This window comes from Pleurodeles waltl, chromosome 4_1, assembly GCF_031143425.1.
Source record: "Pleurodeles waltl isolate 20211129_DDA chromosome 4_1, aPleWal1.hap1.20221129, whole genome shotgun sequence".
Classification (NCBI taxonomy): domain Eukaryota; kingdom Metazoa; phylum Chordata; class Amphibia; order Caudata; family Salamandridae; genus Pleurodeles; species Pleurodeles waltl.
Window position 1 is genome coordinate 547,032,246 of NC_090442.1, and position 19,843 is coordinate 547,052,088.

The following is a 19,843-nucleotide window of genomic DNA, read 5'->3' on the forward strand; positions in this document are numbered from 1 at the left end:
CGGCTGCGAGTCGCTAAATCGGACCAGTTATTTTCCTGGCATACCAAATTGCGAGTCGCATTTTGCGAGTCGCATTGACTCGCAAAATGCGACTCGCAATTTTTATTTTTCCTACATCTGGCCCTAAGTGACATATCTAGCGAGATCGCAAAAGCACCTTAAGTCAGTGGCATCGTGCAGAAGAAAGGGAAGTGGGTGCGAGACTACAGTGACAAGGGCATGGTTTAAAATGGTGAGTGAAACAGAGCCGAGAGAATGCTTGCTGGCAAGGATGGGATAGTGAGGGGAGAGCCAGAGTTGTATGTGGGAGACCAGTGCCCTGGGAGCGAAAACTCTTCAGCGATGGTCCAGCACAAAGGTGGAAAAAAAAAAACACAAAGTAAATCACAGAAACCAAACAAATTCAGGCTAAATGGATAAAAAGTTTTAGGCATATTAAATATATCTATACATTATGTTTGACCAATGCCTTTTTTTGTTCTGGTACGTTTCTAAGTTGCTCACTGTCATATACAACTCTATGTTCCAGTCAGTGTACGTGCAGGACAATTAAAAAAAATAATTAAAAGCCTGGAATTTAATTTGGAATCTAGTGATCTCCGTAACACTAGGTATTGAGCACACGTACATCCTGTTTAAGCCCCATGATTTATGTGAACGCTGCTTATGTAAAATATGCTTATCTTTGCATGACACATGAACATGTGATTGTGTTTTTTTTGTTTTTTTACTACAGGTCATTTATACTTTTCTTCATACAAGTCAAACCACAAAAGGCACAAACACCGTGATTTTTAGAAACACAGAAGGGCATTTGTACATGCATGTTTCCGACTCAGATCCTGGCATTTGTAAATACTTATTGGTCCAGAAAACCCGTAATACAAATTTCTGTTGTGGAGTCAGGGTGTATTAAGATAATGAAACAACAATACAGGTGCAGTAAACTTGGATTTACAAAATGCCATTCCTTCAGAGTTGATCTACAGAAACTTACATATTGGGCTCCCTTAGGTGGCGGGGCCTTGCTCGGCGCCCCTCCTACGGTCCCGGTGGCGCTGCGGTCCCCACTGCTGGGCTTGCCCAACTCCGTCGCTTGGGCCTCCACCTCGGTGGGGAGTTTGACATCCCCAACGCCGAGCACGTCATTCTTGTACTTCTTCACAAACTGCTCCATCTGCTTCACCTCACTGGGGGACAGCTCGTGACATTTCGAGGGGTCCTGGTCGTGAGCTGGCAGCTGCTTCGCCAACTGTTTCTTCCTGTACTGCGCGCCCTCAGAGCCAGCCACTGGCTGCTTCTCCTTCGGAATCATCTCCATATAGCGCCTCGCCTGAAACAAGAGGATTTGCAGGAGTCAGAGAACGCATGCCATTTCTGTTACAACACCTCAGGCAAGAAGCTGGCTGACAACGTGTACACTGCAGACTAGAAGACATGGCAGGCTGCTTCCATCAGCAGCAAACACATCCATGTTCGAATCAACGGAAGCAAGTTTAACCAATGAACTTTTAATCATCTGCAAAGTGAACGTGCTCACAAGCCAGCGTTGTGAAATATATTAAATAAATCGTAATACATTCGTGCTTTCCAATCCTCCGTAAGCCCCAGTTTAACTAGCCAGCAGACTGACTCCAACATGCTTAAAGTATGTTCTAGTACAAAAGAACAAACATAATTACTGAAATTCGACAGGTCTTTTAACTGAGCATGTTTCTATTAACGCTAATACAGAAGAAAGACACCACAGTAAACTAACTGCGTACCTCAATACTATAAGCACAAATGCCCAGCAGCTGCTCGGTGCTCGGTTTAGTAACATACACACTTCTAGGTGCAACTGATACCGCGTGCCACACATAGCCCCTCTGAAGTATTTCAACTTTTGGAAATACTGCACTTGAAATAAGAGATTGCTATTAAAACCATGAGCTCTAGTTCTTTACTGACTGCGTACAAACTACAGTGCGGTTTTCAGTTTTTTTTTACTATCAACATAGCGAACGGGTTGATACCATATACAGTAACAGAAGCTTGGAAACATCCGAAGGCTTTCTGCAGCTTACAAGACAAGACAAATGACAAGCTCTGGAACACAGGCCTCGGTGAGGCTGCTAAGTGTACTCCAGAGTGAAGCCTTCGTACTACACAAAGCTGCTGTACGGTTCTGATGCACAGCACTGGGGGAAGCTGCAGTTGAGTCCATAAGCTGTCTGACGGGCAGTCGCGGCTGGCAGCGGGGCAAAGTAGCGGGGCCGGGGGAGGGTGAACAAAACAAAATAAATTAAATAAAAACAAAAACAAAAAAATCCTATCTTGAACCTGCCGCACCTTCACTCCTCGGGTCGCCGCTGGACTGCGGCCCCTCAAGCACAGACCCCCAGCCTGCCCTATGGCCAATCCTTGCACTGCTCTCATGCATGAGAGCAGCGTTAGGATTGGCATGAGTGGCCTGGCTTTGCGCTCCCAGGCAGACTGGGAGCCTGGGCCTGCTATCTAAGTAACACAGTGCTGGGTAGGACAGATCTCAGTGGGCATGTGTGTTTGGCCGTTTCGAGATGGCCGGCCAAACACATATGCATACTGAGGGGAGTGCACACCACTCCCCCGGTGCCGGTCATCCCTCATGGCCCCATCCCTTTTAAAATAAAATATTATAATATATTAATTATTTAATATATTGTATAATAAACTTTGTGTATTATTGTTTTATTTTTAAAGTTTTGCAGCTGAAGCTGCTAGCGGGGGTGGGGTGATGCTTCTCTGTCACAGCAGAGGAGTCTCCGCTGCTGTCGGCAAACAGACACTAGAGTTGTAGCCCCACCCAAGGGTCTAATTGGGTCGGGTTCCTTCGGGTATCAGAGCCGTTAGTCATTAAACGCGGACATTAAAACAGATCCCAATCGGACCCTATATTCATGTCCTTAACTTTACTGGCAAATACCACTGATCGATTTCTGAACACTGAATGTACAATTATTTAAGATAATTCACATCAGCCATTTAGTTCCTGTTCCTGTTTCTAGTTTACATGTTTTACTTAATCTTGCACCACAATACCAGTCAGGTGGCACACTATTGGTATCACAGTAATTTAGCTTACATGTTTAAGCCACATACATAAATACATAGGCCACATACCTATAGAGACCCCACCCCACAAACTCTTTGCATCTCACTTAAACCCTGGCCCCACCTAAATTTTGGGGCAACTTTATGACCCTTAGCTGTTAGTTCAGCTACTTAAGGTTAATTCCCTCAATAGACATGTTAAAATTGTGAGTGCTTAGAAACAGGACACCTCTCCGTATTAAGAATGTTTATTTGAAGTCAGCATTCACAGAGATAACCAGAGCATGGGGAAAGATTCAAACCTCAAACCTGGTGCTGTACAACAAGACCGCGAACATAAAGTAACAAGTAAACAATAATTCCATTTAGTTAAATGCCACGACTCTTCTTGGCCATAAAACATGCAAACATAAAAAGGCAGCATTTAATTATCTCTTCAAAGAACTGCAGGTATGGAAGATTAGCCAGCACAGTGGCATGTGTTTAAAACGGAAATTATATTCTGGAATATAAAAAGAAATCTTCACAAAAACATTGGTAAGAAAAAGAACAGGGGGGCTAATAGGTAAGAATAAGAAGATAAGGGTTAAAGATAATAAAGAAAATAGCATAAAGGTAGCATAAATATATTAAAAGGAAGATGAAATGGGCAATTCTCCCATAAATGTAAAAAGATGGAATGTGTTGGGAGAGGACTGTGAGTCCACCTCGCCATAAATCATTATTTACAAAAATAAGTTAAGAAAATGTATTAAAAAAAATTAACACTCAACATAGGACCTAAATATTAATTTCTCCAAGATGTTTTTTTAATGTAATTAATGTACATGATAAAAATCGCTTGGAACCAGTTGGCATAAATGCCCATTCTACGCCACCATCAAGAACACTTCAGAATGCATTTCCTACCAATGTCTGATTTTGGACCGGCGGAGCCCATTCATATGTGACAGTCTTAATGGAGACGTCCTTCTTTGCAGCCACAGGGTTGGTGAGGATCATCACATTTCGCTTGTATGTGGGGATTCCATCAGTTTTCAGTTTTCCTATCAGGGTGGTATATTTTGTATCTTCAAAAAGCTTTCCAACTTTGTGGTCATCTTCGTTGTTTGACACTACATCATGCTCTTCTTGGCCACACTTGCAATTTCTGCATACTTTCCTAGATATTAAAATAAATTGGACACAAGTTTTAAGCAAAATTAAAACACTGCCAATGTAAGCCAATTTTTGATAAAGCATATAAAAAGATTAACTGATCTGTGTCTCGACCATGTACATGTAAGGATAAAACAATGAGTGATACAAGAAAACCAAAATGAGTGTATTTTGTGAGTGAAAAGTGCAATACATTGATCGCCGCCTAATAAATTGTACACAAAAACACAATTCTAGTATTATTTACGTTAAGATGTTCTGTTGCCTTCACAAGGCTCATTGGTTTGATTCTCAAACCCTTTGGCTTGTCTTCTGAGTTGGATCTACCATTTTCCTGAACCCCAAATGTAAGCTACTGGGCCCAATGAAGTAAGGCAACGTCACATACAGTTTTTCAGCATTTGGTAACTGTTTAAGGACGGAAGAAGCAGGTCTTATGTTCATACTGTACCAGACAAACACTATGCTAAAGAACCAGAATGTATGCCAAGTCAGTGAAGATAAATGGGTTGAATAACAAGTTATTTACTACAAAATGTTCTAAGAAATACAATTTGACTTGTATTACTGCAGTGCAATGGTCAAATGTCATGTTATAATAACCACTTGACTGACAAGAGGAAACAATGCTTATTGTTACCACTGTTGAGGAAAGGCAGGGGCATCAGGCTTCCCTAGAGGCTTTACCGCTGGTAAATTGTGACCCTTCCAAACAGTGAGTAATGATAATGAGGCTTATGTGACATTGCACCTGAAACAATATTAACGGACCACAAGTAAGTGGAGGATGCCACAACTGAAGAAATATTAAAGTCCTCTCTTCAAGAAGCTGCTTCATTTAAATGCCTTTAAAGATCAGTGTCCCCTGAGAGGATCGCAATCTTTAAGTGTCTGAGGGGCTTAAATGTCTCAATGACCTGGACAGCTATGCCAGTGGTAGCTTAGTCTCCTGGCAGGTTCACCCAAACTCCACAGGTCAAAGATTAGAGACAAGACAAAGCGTGATCCACTGGTCACCCAGGTTCAGAACCAGGTACAAGGATAACAACCTTGTCCAATAAAAAAAATGTTATGGAAAAAGCAGCAAATTCATTGTGTAAGTGCAGGGAATCCCTCACATTTTACACCCCGAAGATTACCTCAACAGCACAGTCACAGGTGGATGTCTCGGAGATGGTGTTAAACCTCAATTTCATGAGGATTTGTGTCCGTGAGATAAGGCACCTGTCAGCATTTTAAAAAAGTCAATTAAGTAAGAACAGACTCACTAATTGAGTTCTAGAGCAGAAAACGAAAATGTTAAGGACTTATTACAAAAATTCAAAAAGGTATGGTACAGAGACCATAAGTGCAAATGCATAACGTCATTGCCATAAAGGCTCTCCCTAAAAAAAAGCAAGACAAAATAAGTGCAAAAATTAGAAGAATTCTATGTTCCGAGTGAGCAGCAAAATCATTAAGAAAAGCGTACCTATTAGCCACAGAAAGTCTTCTGACTCACACCCATGATCACAGGATTATATACAGTTTTCTTGCATAGGAAATTAGACATTTCGGCAAAATCATCATGCTGTGAGTAAAATAATTATACAGAACATGAGGGCACGATTTTATGAAACATCATATTGCCCTAGCGTCTAAGTACTATCCTACTACAAGAATATGGATTCTGTCCACTCTATGTTAATATCATCTGGAGATGGCAGGACAAACTGGTTAGATTTACATTAGCAAACCACTGTGAATCAATGAAGTATAGTGAGCTAGTGGAAGGGCCTTGAAAATGCAACATCCATTCCATGTTGGAAAGTTTGTTTTGAGAACAGCAGGAAGAACATCCATGGAAATAAATAAACATAACTGCTTGACTGTACGTTGCAGAAATGATGACCAGTGAACAACCAGGAAGAAACATCTATTTTGAACAAGATGGCGTCTAGGCCCAAACTGATGCCTAAACTGATGCCTAATTCACACCAGCCACAAAACCGCACTTCTACAAGTCATAGTAGATTTTTTCAAATTCAATAGTACCATGTCATTGTGCATATGTATATTCAAGAGTAAATCCACGTTCTGCATGTTAATAATGCCCCAAAATATATAAAGCTCAAAAACTTTAACAGTTGCTGTCACATATGCCAGCTGTCATAACAGGCAATAGTAATTTTAAAGTTCATTGTGGCCTTTCAAAGGATCCTCAATAACATTCACAACTGATACAGCACTGTTAGAGCTTGGGTGATTTTGTTTTTGACACATGCCACCACTTTTATCTGCTGTCATGTTAGTATTAGATTTAAAGTCTGAACAGCCAAACGCAGTACAACGCTGTTAGAAATTGGATTTTTGGTTGGCAGAGGTATGCACCCTATCCAAGTAGGGTCCACAGTCCTAGTCAGGATAAGTCAGATACACACCACAAATTAACCAGTGCTCATCCTCTGGTAGCTTGGCACAGAGTAATCAGGCTTAACTTAAGAGGTAATGTGTAAAGTATTTGTGCAACACCTCAAACAGTAAAACAGTGAGAACACCACACAAAAGGACACCACATCTGTTTAGAAAAATAGAGCTTAATTGTATGAGCAAAACACCACCAAAATAACAAAACTCCAATAAGCAGAAGTCGAGATCTGAATAAAAAAAAAAAAAAATGCAAGTTAGGGCTTAAAAGCATAAAGCGTCAACCAGGATATCTGGTCACTCTAGACCGAGTAAAATACAAAAGTTCAGGCTGACCGCGATAAAGCGTGGGTCAGATACAGTCCCAAACAAGTTCCTCTGAAGCTTCACCTTTTCAAGAATTGAGCTAAAAGCCCCGTTCATGGGGAAGAATTTTGCTGGGAGCAAGCAGAACATCGCTGGTAGAGGTGCGCAGGCACAAAGAGCCAGCTGGGCGTCTCAGACTGAATCCTCACGGTCACAAGCACTGATGATTGTTGCTCTGAAGGACAAACTTGCGGCAGTTTGCGCTGATTCTTCAGACAAGCAGCGCGGTTCCAGAGCAAATGGGCACATTTATGAAGAGCCCAAAAGCTTAATTTCAGGAGCCTGAAAACCACTTCCAAGGGCCCAGGATAGGAAGGACTCCTCTTGATGTCAGGAGCTTGTTGAAGATGGGTCCAAGAGCTACAGCAGGTGAGTAGGTAGTCTTTTCTGCCCCTGAGACTACAGCAGAACAGGAGCCAATACAGGAAGCCCTTGCTGTCACTCTGGTTTTGGGTTGGAGAGGTTCAGGCCCAATGCTTCTCACTTCCAGGGAAGGGAAGCAGCAGGTCAGCACAGCAGAGCAGAAGTGCAGCAGAATGACAATCCTTTCAGCAGTACAGCAGTCCTTCTTCCTGGCAGAGTATCCACAGGTCAGGAAGTATACAGAGTTGGTGGTGTCTGAGGTCTACTTATACCCAGTGGTGCCTTTGAAGTGGGCGAGACTTCAGAGAGAGGTCTTTGAAATGTACAGAGATCCTGCCCTTTCTGCCCTATATTTCGACTCACTACAGTGGGTTATGCAACCTTTGTGTGGAATCAGGACACAGCCCATTCAGTTGTAAGTGTAAACTCCTCCCTCCCATTCTGCCCAGGATGGCCCATCACGCTGAGGATGCCCATAGTCACGACTAAGCTCCCTTTGTGTGTGTCTGTCTGGAGGGAAGAGCCCAGCTGTCATCCACTCAGGTGTATATTCAGAGACGGACAGAAGGCACCACATGGCCAAAGTAAGGAAATACCAAATTCTAAATGTGGCATTTTCAGAATTACAATTTAAAATCAGGCTTCACCATCAGTAGTGATTGTAAATTGTGATTCCAGGGATACCAAACATGGGGTTCCCATCTCTTTCCTATTGGAAATTACACTTAAAATATCTAATAAGGTAATTCCAGTGTTATCCTATTGGAGAGATAGGCCTTGCAGTAAAGAAAAAGTAATTGAAGAGTTTTTAATTACTAGGACATGTGAAACCTAAAAGGGACATGTCCTAATTTTTAAATACACTTCACCCTGCCCTTTGGCTATCTAGGGCCCATCTTAGGGGTGATGTATATGTATTAAAAAGGAAGGTTTAGGCCTGGCAAGAGGGTTAACTTGCCAGGTCAACATGGCAATTTAAAACTACTCACACAGGCTCTGCAATGGCAGCCCTGAAACATGTTTGAAGGGCTATTGAACTGGGTGGCACAAACAGTGCTGCAGGTCCACTAGTAGCACTTAGTGTACAGGCCCTGGGCACATGTAGTACAGTTTACTAGGGAATAAATATGGCAATTGTGGATAAGCCATTGTTACCATGTTTTCAGCAGCAGACACAAGCACTTAAGCACTGGTTAGCAGTGGTAAAGTGCCCAGAGTCCTAAAACAAACAAAAACGAATTCAGCAAAAAGTGATGGAAGAAAAAAAGTTCAGGGATGACTCCGCAAAAAGGGCCAGGTCCATCAAATGCTATACCAATAGCAGAAGGCATGCTCTACAAATTCCAATAACATACTACTGATGAACAGTCTACCAACTGCGGTATATCTAGGCTTGCCTATTAGGATAACGTGCTTTTAAAAAGATGTCTGAGAAACTAATCAATTCTCCACGTCCAGACCCAACCCTTTTCACTCCAAGGGGTTTCGACACTCTCACCAGAGGCTTGTTCAGTGAGTAAGTACATTTAAATAGCATGTTCCTTCAAACATGGTTCCTGCAGACCATAGGAACATCCCTATGCTGAAAGCCCTGAAGGGCTCATATTTCTATTCTTACATGTTCCTCGATCTCTTGAATGGTAGAGTAATTAAGATATCCTTTGCTTTTCACAGATAAGATACGCGAAAGTAAGTAAAATGTGAGGTCGCTGCCGAGACACACAATGAAGTAGTGGAAACAGAGGAACCCTTAAACAATTAGCTTTCCAAAGTGCCTGCCCACATTCAAACATTTCGATGTTAAGGAAGAATAAACTCAGAAACCCATTTGTTCTAGATACATTAATGCATTTCCTGCTATCCTATTTTCAGAAGATACTGAAACCACACTAAGTAATAAAAACGGACATAAAAAGTGCACACATGATTCCTTAATGCATAGCGTGGTGTAAAGGAGGCAGTGACTGATGCCATTTTTTTTAGAAGATCGATTCACATGACTGAATTATGAGCTAGTTGACATATTAATTCTAAGATGGCTGGTATGTTTACTCCCTAACAATGCTCATGTCTAGCTCTCCCAAACCTTTTATGACTGCGGTGGTGTCTATGGCATAGCGGTCTCAATCCTAGTTGCCTAAGCAGAACATAGGTGTCCAGTGAAAGACTGAGATCACTGTGGAGCTGGAGTGAACCACGCGTTTTCTGGCTTACACAAGGGAAACAATTGACTCTTATGAAGGAAATCTTTTTTAGGTCTTCCACAAGACAGCTTTAGTTCACTGCCAGCGATTACATGATGGAAAAAACTCAGGGTATAAAAAAAAGGGACTTTCAACGTTTATCAGAGCACAGTAAATTAGCAATGGAGATTGTGGTTAAATAAAACAGCAGCCCACCTCCCTAATTGCAGTGCAGATCTTCGCTGAGGCATGGCAGAGGCACCAGCTGTGGCCTTTGCGTCTCGTGTACAAATGCGGATCCCTGTACTCTGCGTCATCAGGCAGTCTGGCGCAACAAGTGCCAATGGACAACCTGGCATTACTCAGCATTCAGCATGGAGAATAAGCAGCTGTGCAGAGAACAATACACTCACTAGTTTTTCCAATACACCCAGTGCCCTCCAGAAGTCAGGTGAAGAACACCAGTGTGCTTTTCTTTCAGTTATTCCTGGGTGTTCTGAAGAAGTTGCGTCTTTGGCATTGGTCCTCTGTCCTCTGCATTCACCTACATTCATGAGGAGAGGAGTTCCTGGCACACAACGGGTTCTCTTGTTATCTGCGTTGCGATTTAGCACTATCCTTAAATGGGAAAGAGCAGTGTATGTATTGAGATATTGTTAGCAAACTAGTCCCTTGTTAGGTAAAAAACAGTTTCAATTTAAAAATCTGCATTTTCACGTGGTAGCTATGCATAAAAACGACAGCCTTTATTTACGAGAATGTGCTTAAAGTACTCAGGCAGCACCAAAACTATATTTCAGTCAACAATCCAAACAGTAAAATTTCCAAACTAATTTAGTAAAACATACACAAACCCGCCCCTCTCCCCCAACCTACCCCCACCATCAGCTGCAATCCTTTTCCACTCGTTTTTGTGGAACAGGGGCAGGGCCTCGGGGGTGATGAGTGTGAGGGGGACTGCTCAGTACTCCCTCCCCAGAGAGCATGTATGTTTGGCCTGCCAAACACACATGCGCTCAGGGCTCACTCCAGCCCAGGAACAGAGTTGGTGGGTTGGGGAGAGCCTGCACAGGCTCCCAGTCTGCCTGGGAGCGCCCTGGCTGGACGCTCCCAGCCAATCCTGATGCTGCTCTGTGCAGCGCCAAGATTGGCGCAGGGCAAGTTGGGAGCCTGTGCCTGCAGGGAGAGAAGAAGAGAGGAGCAGCATGGTAGTGAAGGCGGCGGCACAGGTAATTAGTTTTTTTATTTAATTTAACTCCCCCTCAACTTGCACGCCTCCACGCCCCTTCAGTGAATGCAAGATGCGACGGGACAAACCCGATAAGTAAAGCAAGACCAAAATGCCATCAAAACAGATAAGGGGATTGCACAAATCAATATCAGTATGTGCACTCCCAAAACTGGCCATCCCTGTTACACCATTGTAACAAAAATGAAAAAGTTACAGCTAACTCTGCTGCCCCACATAGCCTAAAGTGGCAGGGTCATTTACCTTACAGTCTGGTACATTCAAATTCTCCTAACATTTTCAGCTTGCTGAAAGTCTCCCTCCTAAAGTACCCAAACTGAAGGGGATCGATCTCAGATACCAGGGCACAGATATCAGTGGGGGTCTGGCTCAACCTCTCTCTTGAGCCAAGGCTCCAACACAGGTCCCAGCACCCATTGGTCTGCTGGCTCCTCAGTAAAGATGTCCTTCACGTCCTTTACGTTTCAACAGGAGATTAACCTGGCCTAACCCTTGAAAAGCACTCTTAAAGCTTTGGTCCACTCCAAATTCCGATGTTAGCAGTAGGTTCTTCCTCCTCTGACCCTTTCTCTAGGTGCAGGTATGTTTGAAGTGTCTGTTGGTAGGCGCCTTTCTTACAGAAGACACTTAAATGAGTTAGATGATAAGACAACAACATATTCTATGAAGTTTCCCAGAGTTCAGTTCATCCATCTTTTACAGAGCCTGCCATTTTAGTACAAACAATTCCAGAAAACCTCACTCTGGGGGAATTGCAGGACCCAAGGACCACTCAGTGGAACTTCCCCACCCCTCATACAGGCTATCTTATGGAAATTAGAACATTTATTTCCCTCCCAGCAGATCTAGGCAGTCTTGTTCTGAACCCAGGTTACCTTTGCCAGTCAGAGAAGCCAGGCTTTCTATGGGGCAGGAATTCTTGGAAGGTGATCTTGCACCAGAGCCTTGCCTAGAGTTAACAGGCCAATAGCAGAGTCCTTGTCCGTTCTTTGTGACCAACAGTTCTTTCCCCTCCCCTTTTATTCCTAGGTATCAACAGGTGCCCTGTAATTACTTCCTCAATGCCTTCCTGTCAGACATTTGCCAGGAGGACATATGCTCCCAAAGATCCTGTGTTCTTCCCTTCAAGCAGCTTCACGCCTTTTCAGTTGACTTATGCAATGTAATTACGGAAGGAGAGTGACTTCAGGAAGAGATTAACATATTGTGTACAAAACACTATTGGGTCACATCTACCATATATCTGTGTTTACTAATCATACGTTCTGGTGCTATTAGATGCATAGTGACTTAATATCTACAGTTGTGAAAAACAGAGACAAGGCACAGTTCATGCGCAACTGTGAATGGCTGTTGTTGGACCTGGCTTTTTGACAGGGACATCCCCAAACTTTTTGCCTCCTTCCTCCTATTTTTTCTGACCTGTTGTTGTTGGCTTTTGACCTCTGGGCACTTTACCACTGCTAACCAGTGCTAAAGTGCGTATGCTCTCTGGGTAAATTGTACTACTGATTGGTTTATCCATGATTGACTATTTAATTTACTTGTAAGTCCCTGGTAGAGTGCACTACATGTGCCTAGGGCAGGTAGATTAAATGCTACTAGTGGGCCTGCAGCACTGGTTGTGCCACCCACCTCAGTAGCCCCTTAACCCTGTCTCAGGCCTGCCATTGCAAGGCCTGTGTGTGCAGTTTCACTGCCACTTCGACTTGGCATTTAAAAGTACTTGCCAAGCCTAGAACTCCCCTTTTACTACATATAAGTCATCCCTAATGTGTGCCCTAGGTAACCCCTAGAGCAGGGTGCTGTGTAGGTAAAAGGCAGGACATGTACCTGTGTAGTTATATGTCCTGGTAGTGTAAAACTCCTAAATTCGTTTTTACACTACTGTGAGGCCTGCTCCTTTCATAGGCTAACATTGGGGCTGCCCTCATACACTGTTGAAGTGGCAGCTGCTGATCTGAAAGGAGCAGGAAGGTCATATTTAGTATGGCCAGAATGGTAATACAAAATCCTGCTGACTGGTGAAGTCGGATTTAATATTACTATTCTAGAAATGCCACTTTTAGAAAGTGAGCATTTCTTTGCACTAAAATCTTGTTGTGCCCTTCAATCCACGTCTGGCTAGGTTTAGTTGACAGCTCCTTGTGCATTCACTCAGACACACCCCAAACACAGGGTACTCAGCCTCACTTGCATACATCTGCATTTTGAATGGGTCTTCCTGGGCTGGGAGGGTGGAGGGCCTGCCCTCACACAAAGGACTGCCACACCCCCTACTGGGACTCTGGCAGACAGGATTGAACTGAAAGGGGGCTTGGTGCATTTCTTAGAGACTCTTTGAAGTCACCCCCACTTCAAAGGCACAACTTAGTATAAAACAGGGCCTCTGCCCTACCTCATCAGACACTTGCTGAAGAAGAAACCTGAACCAGAAACTACATCCTGCCAAGAAGAACTGCCTGGCTGCTCAAAGGACTCACCTGTCTGCTTTTCTACAAAGGACTGCTGCCTTGCTGTTGGCCTGCTGCCTTGCTGAACTCTTGTCTGGCTGTAAAAGTGCTCTCCAAGGGCTTGGATAGAGCTTGCCTCCTGTTCCCTGAAGTCTCAGGACCAAAAAGACTTCTCTCTTCCTCTTGGACGCTCCGTGCGCCGAACTTTTCGACGCACAGCTTGTTCCGCGGCAAGAAAAACGCCGCACACCGACGCTGATCAACGCGACGTCTTCGGGACGACCGAAACTTTGACGCACGGCCTCGCAAGGACAACGCCGCCCGACTTCCCAGGAGAAATCGACGCGACGCCTGCCGTGAGATCAAAACTTTGATGCACGGCCTCGCAAGGACAACGCCGCCCGACTCCGCAGGAGAAATCGACGCGACGCCTGCTGTGAGATCGAAACTTTGACGCACGGCCTCGCAAGGACAACGCCGCCCGACTTTCCAGGAGAAAATCGACGCGACGCCTGCCGTGAGATCAAAACTTTGACGCACGACCTCGCAAGGACAACGCCGCCCGACTCTGCCGGAGAAATCGACGCGACGCCTGCCGTGAGATCGAAACTTCGACGCGCAGCCCCGCAGAACGACGCGCAGTCGGAAAACAAGCAGGAAAATCCACGCACAGACCCGGGACATCTGGTACTCCCCGCAAACCACAGTAAGAGACTGTCCGCGCGCCGGAAGTCGACGCCGGACTCCCCGCGTGGAAAATAACGATGCAAGTCCGGGTGTGCTGAGGAGAAATCGACGCACACACCAGTTTTCCACGCACCTCTTCTCCTGTGGCCCTCTGAGGAGATTTTCCACCAGAAACCAGGTACTTTGTGTTTGAAAGAGACTTTGTTTACTTTCTAAAGACTTAAGACACTCTCTATCACTTTTCAGTGATATCTTTACAAATTTGTATTGCAACTTTGATCGTTTTGACCTGAAGATACCCAGATAAATATTATATATTTTTCTAAACACTGTGTGGTGTATTTTTGTGGTGTTATGCTATGGTGTTGTATGATTTATTGCACAAATGCTTTACACATTGCCTTCTAAGTTAAGCCTGACTGCTCGTGCCAAGCTACCGGAGGGTGGGCACAGGCTGATTTTGGATTGTGTGTGACTTACCCTGACTAGAGTGAGGGTTCTTGCTTGGACAGAGGGCAACCTGACTGCCAACCAAAAAACCCATTTCTAACAGCTGTGTTTTCGTGCTTTGCATCTTAAAGCAAGATCTATTAGCTTTCCCAGTGCTCGTTTCCAAATGCAGAAGCTTCTTGGCAGGTAAAGCCTATTCAGTGCAATAGACACACCAGGGTTTACTTAAGGAGTGTCATCAAACCAGAACTGCAGGAGTTTAAGTTATTAAAAAGACCATGGGTGACCCGGAAAGCTCGAGGGTTACAGAACCCAATGGCCCAATGGAGGTGAAAAGAGAGCTCAACTTTCTGGTTATAGCTATGGAGCATATTCATGGACACCTTACTCCCCACGCTAATCATGTGCCCATGCATGAGCAGATACTGCATGTAGGAATAAGTTAAAATAGACAGGAGCAATCCACAGGGAGGTTTAGGATACGTTCAACACAATGTAATGAGTACGCAGACATGGAAGTTGCAATGTAATGATGACTGAAAAATATGGCAGTGCAATGTCTAATATGTATATGGTCATTCTCAGTGCAATATGTAAGCCAGGGGGATCCCCGACAGAATGGTAGCCTCTGCAGGCTCTCTAGCCCAGCAACTGCGTTGCCGGGCAGGAGAGAGCCCACTGAGCATGTACGTTTGGCTGGCCCGAGACGGCCGGCCAAACAGCATTCCCCCTCAGAGCGCATGTATGAGCACTCCCCCTCGCTGCTCGTCACCCCCATAGCCCTGCCCCTTTTAAAGAAAATTATAATAAACAAAGTTTATTATCCTTTTCTGTCAAAGGTTTTGCAGCTACCACTGCTGGCAGAGGGGCGACGCTCCATCGTCCTAATGGAGGAGACACCCCTGGCAGGGCCACTCCCCTTCATTTTGTTTTGGGAGGCTTGAGACTACTACAATCCCTTAAGTTCTAAGGTACTGTAGTTTCTATACATTTATTTATAATTCTGACAGTCTATTAAGAGTTTACCAGAAGAAACGCGGTGGTTCAGCACTATATATCTGTGTAACCATTCATCACTTTTAACCCTGGGCTACCAAGCAGCCCCACAGGTGCCCCACAGGTGCTCCCCCTCAATTGAAACTACACAAGCACCCCAAATAGGAGGCTGTGCACTGTGTGGCCAGAGACATTGACACCTTAATCGATGTGCTGGAGAGTATTTTAAAAACTCATTCCCTTCAACCAACAGTGCATCTAAAGAGGGAAACATGGTTGAAATATTCAAGAAGAGGCCAAGGACCCCCAAAGAAGTCACTTATGCAGACACCCTCCAACCTAAGGAGCAACTAATTTCTCCTGAACTGCATAGCTACTCTTCTTCCAATAACACTGGTGGTCATTTATCGCCAGGTAAGTGACCATCTCCCACTTACACTTGAATGGAAGGGGTACCAAATCAGGGATCGGACATGCCTTGTGACAACATCTAATCTAACAGTTGTGGGAAACAATAGGCATAATGTGAGATGCGTGGATATATCCAACACTAAGCATGTCCTGAACGGAGACTAGTAGAACTGTAAGTGTAACATTGACTGCACTTGAGGACCAGGACTGCACACTCCTCAAATCATGACGAGTTGTTTTCAAGCTTGAGAAAACTCTTTGTAAAAGATGTTAAAAATTGCACCAACTTCCCAAAAAGAATGAATGATTTAATCACTTATGTAGAGAGGCCACAACTGATCTTGTGAAAGCTATAAAGGGCAAGTTGAGGTCCAACATTATTAGCTGTAGACAAAAATATGCTAATGTGTTCAAAGTCAGCAAGTCCTAGTGGGAAGCCAAGCTGAGGGAGGAACTGCTGGAAACAGCATAGAGAAAGGATAGCAGAGGGTTTTGGCATCTGCTCACAGATAATGGGCATAGGAATCACACTCGCCCTGTATGCCACATTTCCGTTGGTGAATCGGTTAAGCATTTTACAGCTCTTTATACAGATCTAAATCTACTGGAGGCCAAAAATAACCCCATGACCTCTTCTTTCATCAAGGGTGTAGAAAGAGAGCCAGTGTTAATCAGTGGGAAAGTTCCTGGCCATGACAGGATCCTCCTGACCTGTATCTTTCAGAACTGTTGTGGTGGGGACCTTATATAAACAACCTGCCAAATGCCATAGGAGCAGGAGCCCCAATACCAAACTCCCTGAAAGGCACTGAAATCATATTGAGCTTTAAAAATGGGAGCCAGCAAGCGCCAGCTCATTATCAGCTTATAAGCCTGATCGGCAACGTCCAGAAGACCTATAGCAAGAAACTCCTGACAAAACCATGGGAGTGAATGTCATCCAAGAACACGCTATCGCACCTCCAGGTGGGGTTTAAAGCAAAGATAAGCATGGTTGATCAGGTTCTATGATTCCGGAACATAAAATAAAAAAACGCTGATATAGATCGGAGCTCCCCGTTTGTCGCATTTGTGGAAATGTGAGCTGCCTTTGACCTTGTCCAAAGGGTAAAACTTTGGGAGGTCTTGGGAAAAATAAGTGCCAGAGAAAAGATGTAGACTTCAAGTGTTATAAAGCTGACTTCCTGTCAAAGCGACAGCGATACATCAAGCTACAAGACACCTTTTCGTGCAACTGCCTAGCTTAGCCGTTGCAAATGGACCTCGACTGGACTCTCCTGTTGATCTCTGCCTGCCACCCTGTGAGTCTCCAAGTGCCTCCCCTGAGGTCCTAGACGCTTAAGAAGTGTGCTCCTCGTGACTTAAAGGACTGAAAACAGAAGGTAATTGTTAGAAATGGGCTCTTTGGCTGGCAGTCAGGTTACCCCCTGTCCAAGCAAGGACCCTCACTCTAGTCAGGGTAAGTCACACATAATCCAAATTATCCTATGCCCACCCTCTGGTAGCTTGGCACGGAGCAGTCAGGCTTAATTTAGAAGGCAATGTGTAAAGTATTTGTGCAATAAATCATACAATAACACTATATAGCACCACAAAAATACACCATACAGTGTTTAGAAAAATATATAATATTTATCTGGATATTTGCAGGTCAAAACGATAAAAGATGCAATAAGAAATTGTAGAGATATCACTGAAAAGTGACATGAAGTGTCTTAAGTCTTTAAAAAGCAAACAAAGTCTCTTTCAAGCACAAAGTACCTGGTTTGGAGTGAAAAATCTCCGCAAAGGGCCGCAGAGGAGGAGATGCGTGGAAAATGGTGTGTGCGTCGTTTTTCGCCCCTTCACACACGGACTTGCGTCGTTATTTTTCACACGGGGAAGACGTTGTGTCAATTTCCGGTGTGAGGACAGTCTCCTCTGTGGGTCGCAGGGTTTTCAGACGCCCCGGGGTCTGTGCGTGGAATCCTGGGCTTGTTGTCCGTCTGCGCGTCGTTCCGGTGGGCTGTGCATGGAATTTTCTTCCTCACGGCAGGAGCGGCGTCGATTTCCTCTCTGGAAGTCGAGCGGCGTTGTCCAGGCGGGCCGTGCATCAAAGTTCCGGTCGCACCGCAGGCAGCGCGTCGATCTTTTCCTCGGGCGGTCGAGAAGCGTCTTTCCGGGTCAGCTTGCGGTGAATTTTTCACTGCGGAGCAAGCTGTGCGTCAAATTTTTCGCCACACAAGGAGGCCAGTTGAAAGAAAGAAGTCTTTTTGGTCCTGAGACTTCAGGGAACAAGAGGCAAGCTCTATCTAAGCCCATGGAGAGCACTTCTGCAGCAGGGCAAGAGTTCAGCAAGGCAGCAGGGCAACAGCAAGGCAGCAGTCCTCTGTAGAAAGCAGTCAGGTGAGTCCTTTAGGCAGCCAGGCAGTTCTTCTCATCAGGGTGCAGGTTCTGGTTCAGGTTTCTTCTCCAGCAAGTGTCTGAGGTGGTAGGACAGAGGCCGTGTTTTATACCCAAATGTGCCTTTGAAGTGGGGGAGACTTCAAAGAGTGGCTTAGAAGTGCACCAGGTCCCCTTTCAGTTCAATCCTGTCTGCCAGGGTCCCAGTAGGGGGTGTGGCAGTTCTTTGTGTGAGAGCAGGCCCTCCACCCTCCCAGCCCAGGATGACCCATTCAAAATGCAGATGTATGCAAGTGAGGCTGAGTACCCTGTGTTTGGGGTGTGTCTGAGTGAATGCACAAGGAGCTGTCAACTAAACCCAGCCAGACGTGGAGTGTAAGGCACAGAAAGATTTAAGTGCAAAGAAATGCTCACTTTCTAAAAGTGGCATTTCTAGAATAGTAATATTACATCCAACTTCACCAGTCCGCAGGATTTTGTATTACCATTCTGGCCATACTAAATATGACCTTCCTACTTCTTTCAGATCAGCAGCTACCACTTCAATAATGTACGAGGGCAGCCCCAATATTAGCCTATGAAGGGAGCAGTCCTCACAGTAGTGTAAAAACGAATTTAGGGGTTTTACACTACCACAACATGTAAACTACACAGGTACATGTCCTGCCTTTTACCCACACCGCACCCTGCTCTAGGGGTTACCTAGGGCATACATTAGGGGTGACTTATATGTGGAAAAAGGGGAGTTTTAGGCTTGGCAAGTACTTTTAAATGCCAAGTCGAAGTGACAGTGAAACTGCACACACAGGCCTTGCAATGGCAGGCCTGAGACAAGGTAAAGGGGCTACTAAAGCGGGTGGCACAACCAGTGCTGCAGGCCCACTAGTAGCATTTAATCTAGAGGCCCTGGGCACACATAGTGCACTCTACTAGGGACTTACAAGTAAATCAAATAGTCCAATTGGGTGTGATCCAAGATTACCATGTTTAAAGGGAGAGAGCATTTGCACTTTAGCACTGGTTAGCAGTGGTAAAGTGCGCATAGTCTAAAAGCCAGCAAAAACAGTGTCCAAAAAGTGGAGGGAGGCAGGCAAAAAGTTAGGGGTGACCACCCTAAGGCTGTCAGGTCTAACAGTAATTAAGGCGCACTTTAGGCTTCTTGGACCGATTTATACCTTCAAATTTCATATCTCTGGTTCCTCTTATTGTTTTTTTGACATTTTGGTGTCATTTTGTTTATTTAATAGCACCTCTATTTTGTAAATTAGTTTTGGGATTTTTTTGTTTTGCATTCCGACTTTATTATTGTTTAAGTAATGCACAAATATTTTACAAATTCCCTCAAAGTTAAGCCTGTCTGCTCTGTGCTGTAGTAACCAGAGGGTGAGCTAAAGTTTATTTCATGAGTGTAGTGGCTCACCCCAATAAGGATTGTGATTATTACTAGAGTTGGGTACTTAACCCCAATTAAACTAATACCCAAATTTCTTACAGAAAGGTATTCTGAAAAATGTTACAAAAATCATGAAATGATGGCTGCTGCGGATGTGCGCACATCCATGGCAGCCATCTTGAAATGCATTTTCTGTAGTTTAACAAAATGCTGTTTCATAACGGTCACCGAGGATGTGGTTATTTTTTAAAACATGTATTTCATTTTATTTGAA

The 19,843-nt window shown here is 44.4% G+C and overlaps 1 protein-coding gene across 1 annotated transcript in view; it reads right to left on the bottom strand.

Annotated features, from left to right (window-relative positions):
- TES (testin LIM domain protein) overlaps window positions 1–19,843 on the bottom strand; it is a 156,018-nt gene that overhangs the window by 85,234 nt on the left and 50,941 nt on the right. Inside the window, exons 3-4 of the mRNA XM_069228929.1 lie at window positions 3,982–4,234; window positions 998–1,333 (exon numbers count right to left, since the gene is read on the bottom strand). Of these exons, the coding sequence (XP_069085030.1) occupies window positions 998–1,333; window positions 3,982–4,234 (589 nt within the window). The remainder of the gene's footprint in view (window positions 1–997; window positions 1,334–3,981; window positions 4,235–19,843) is intronic.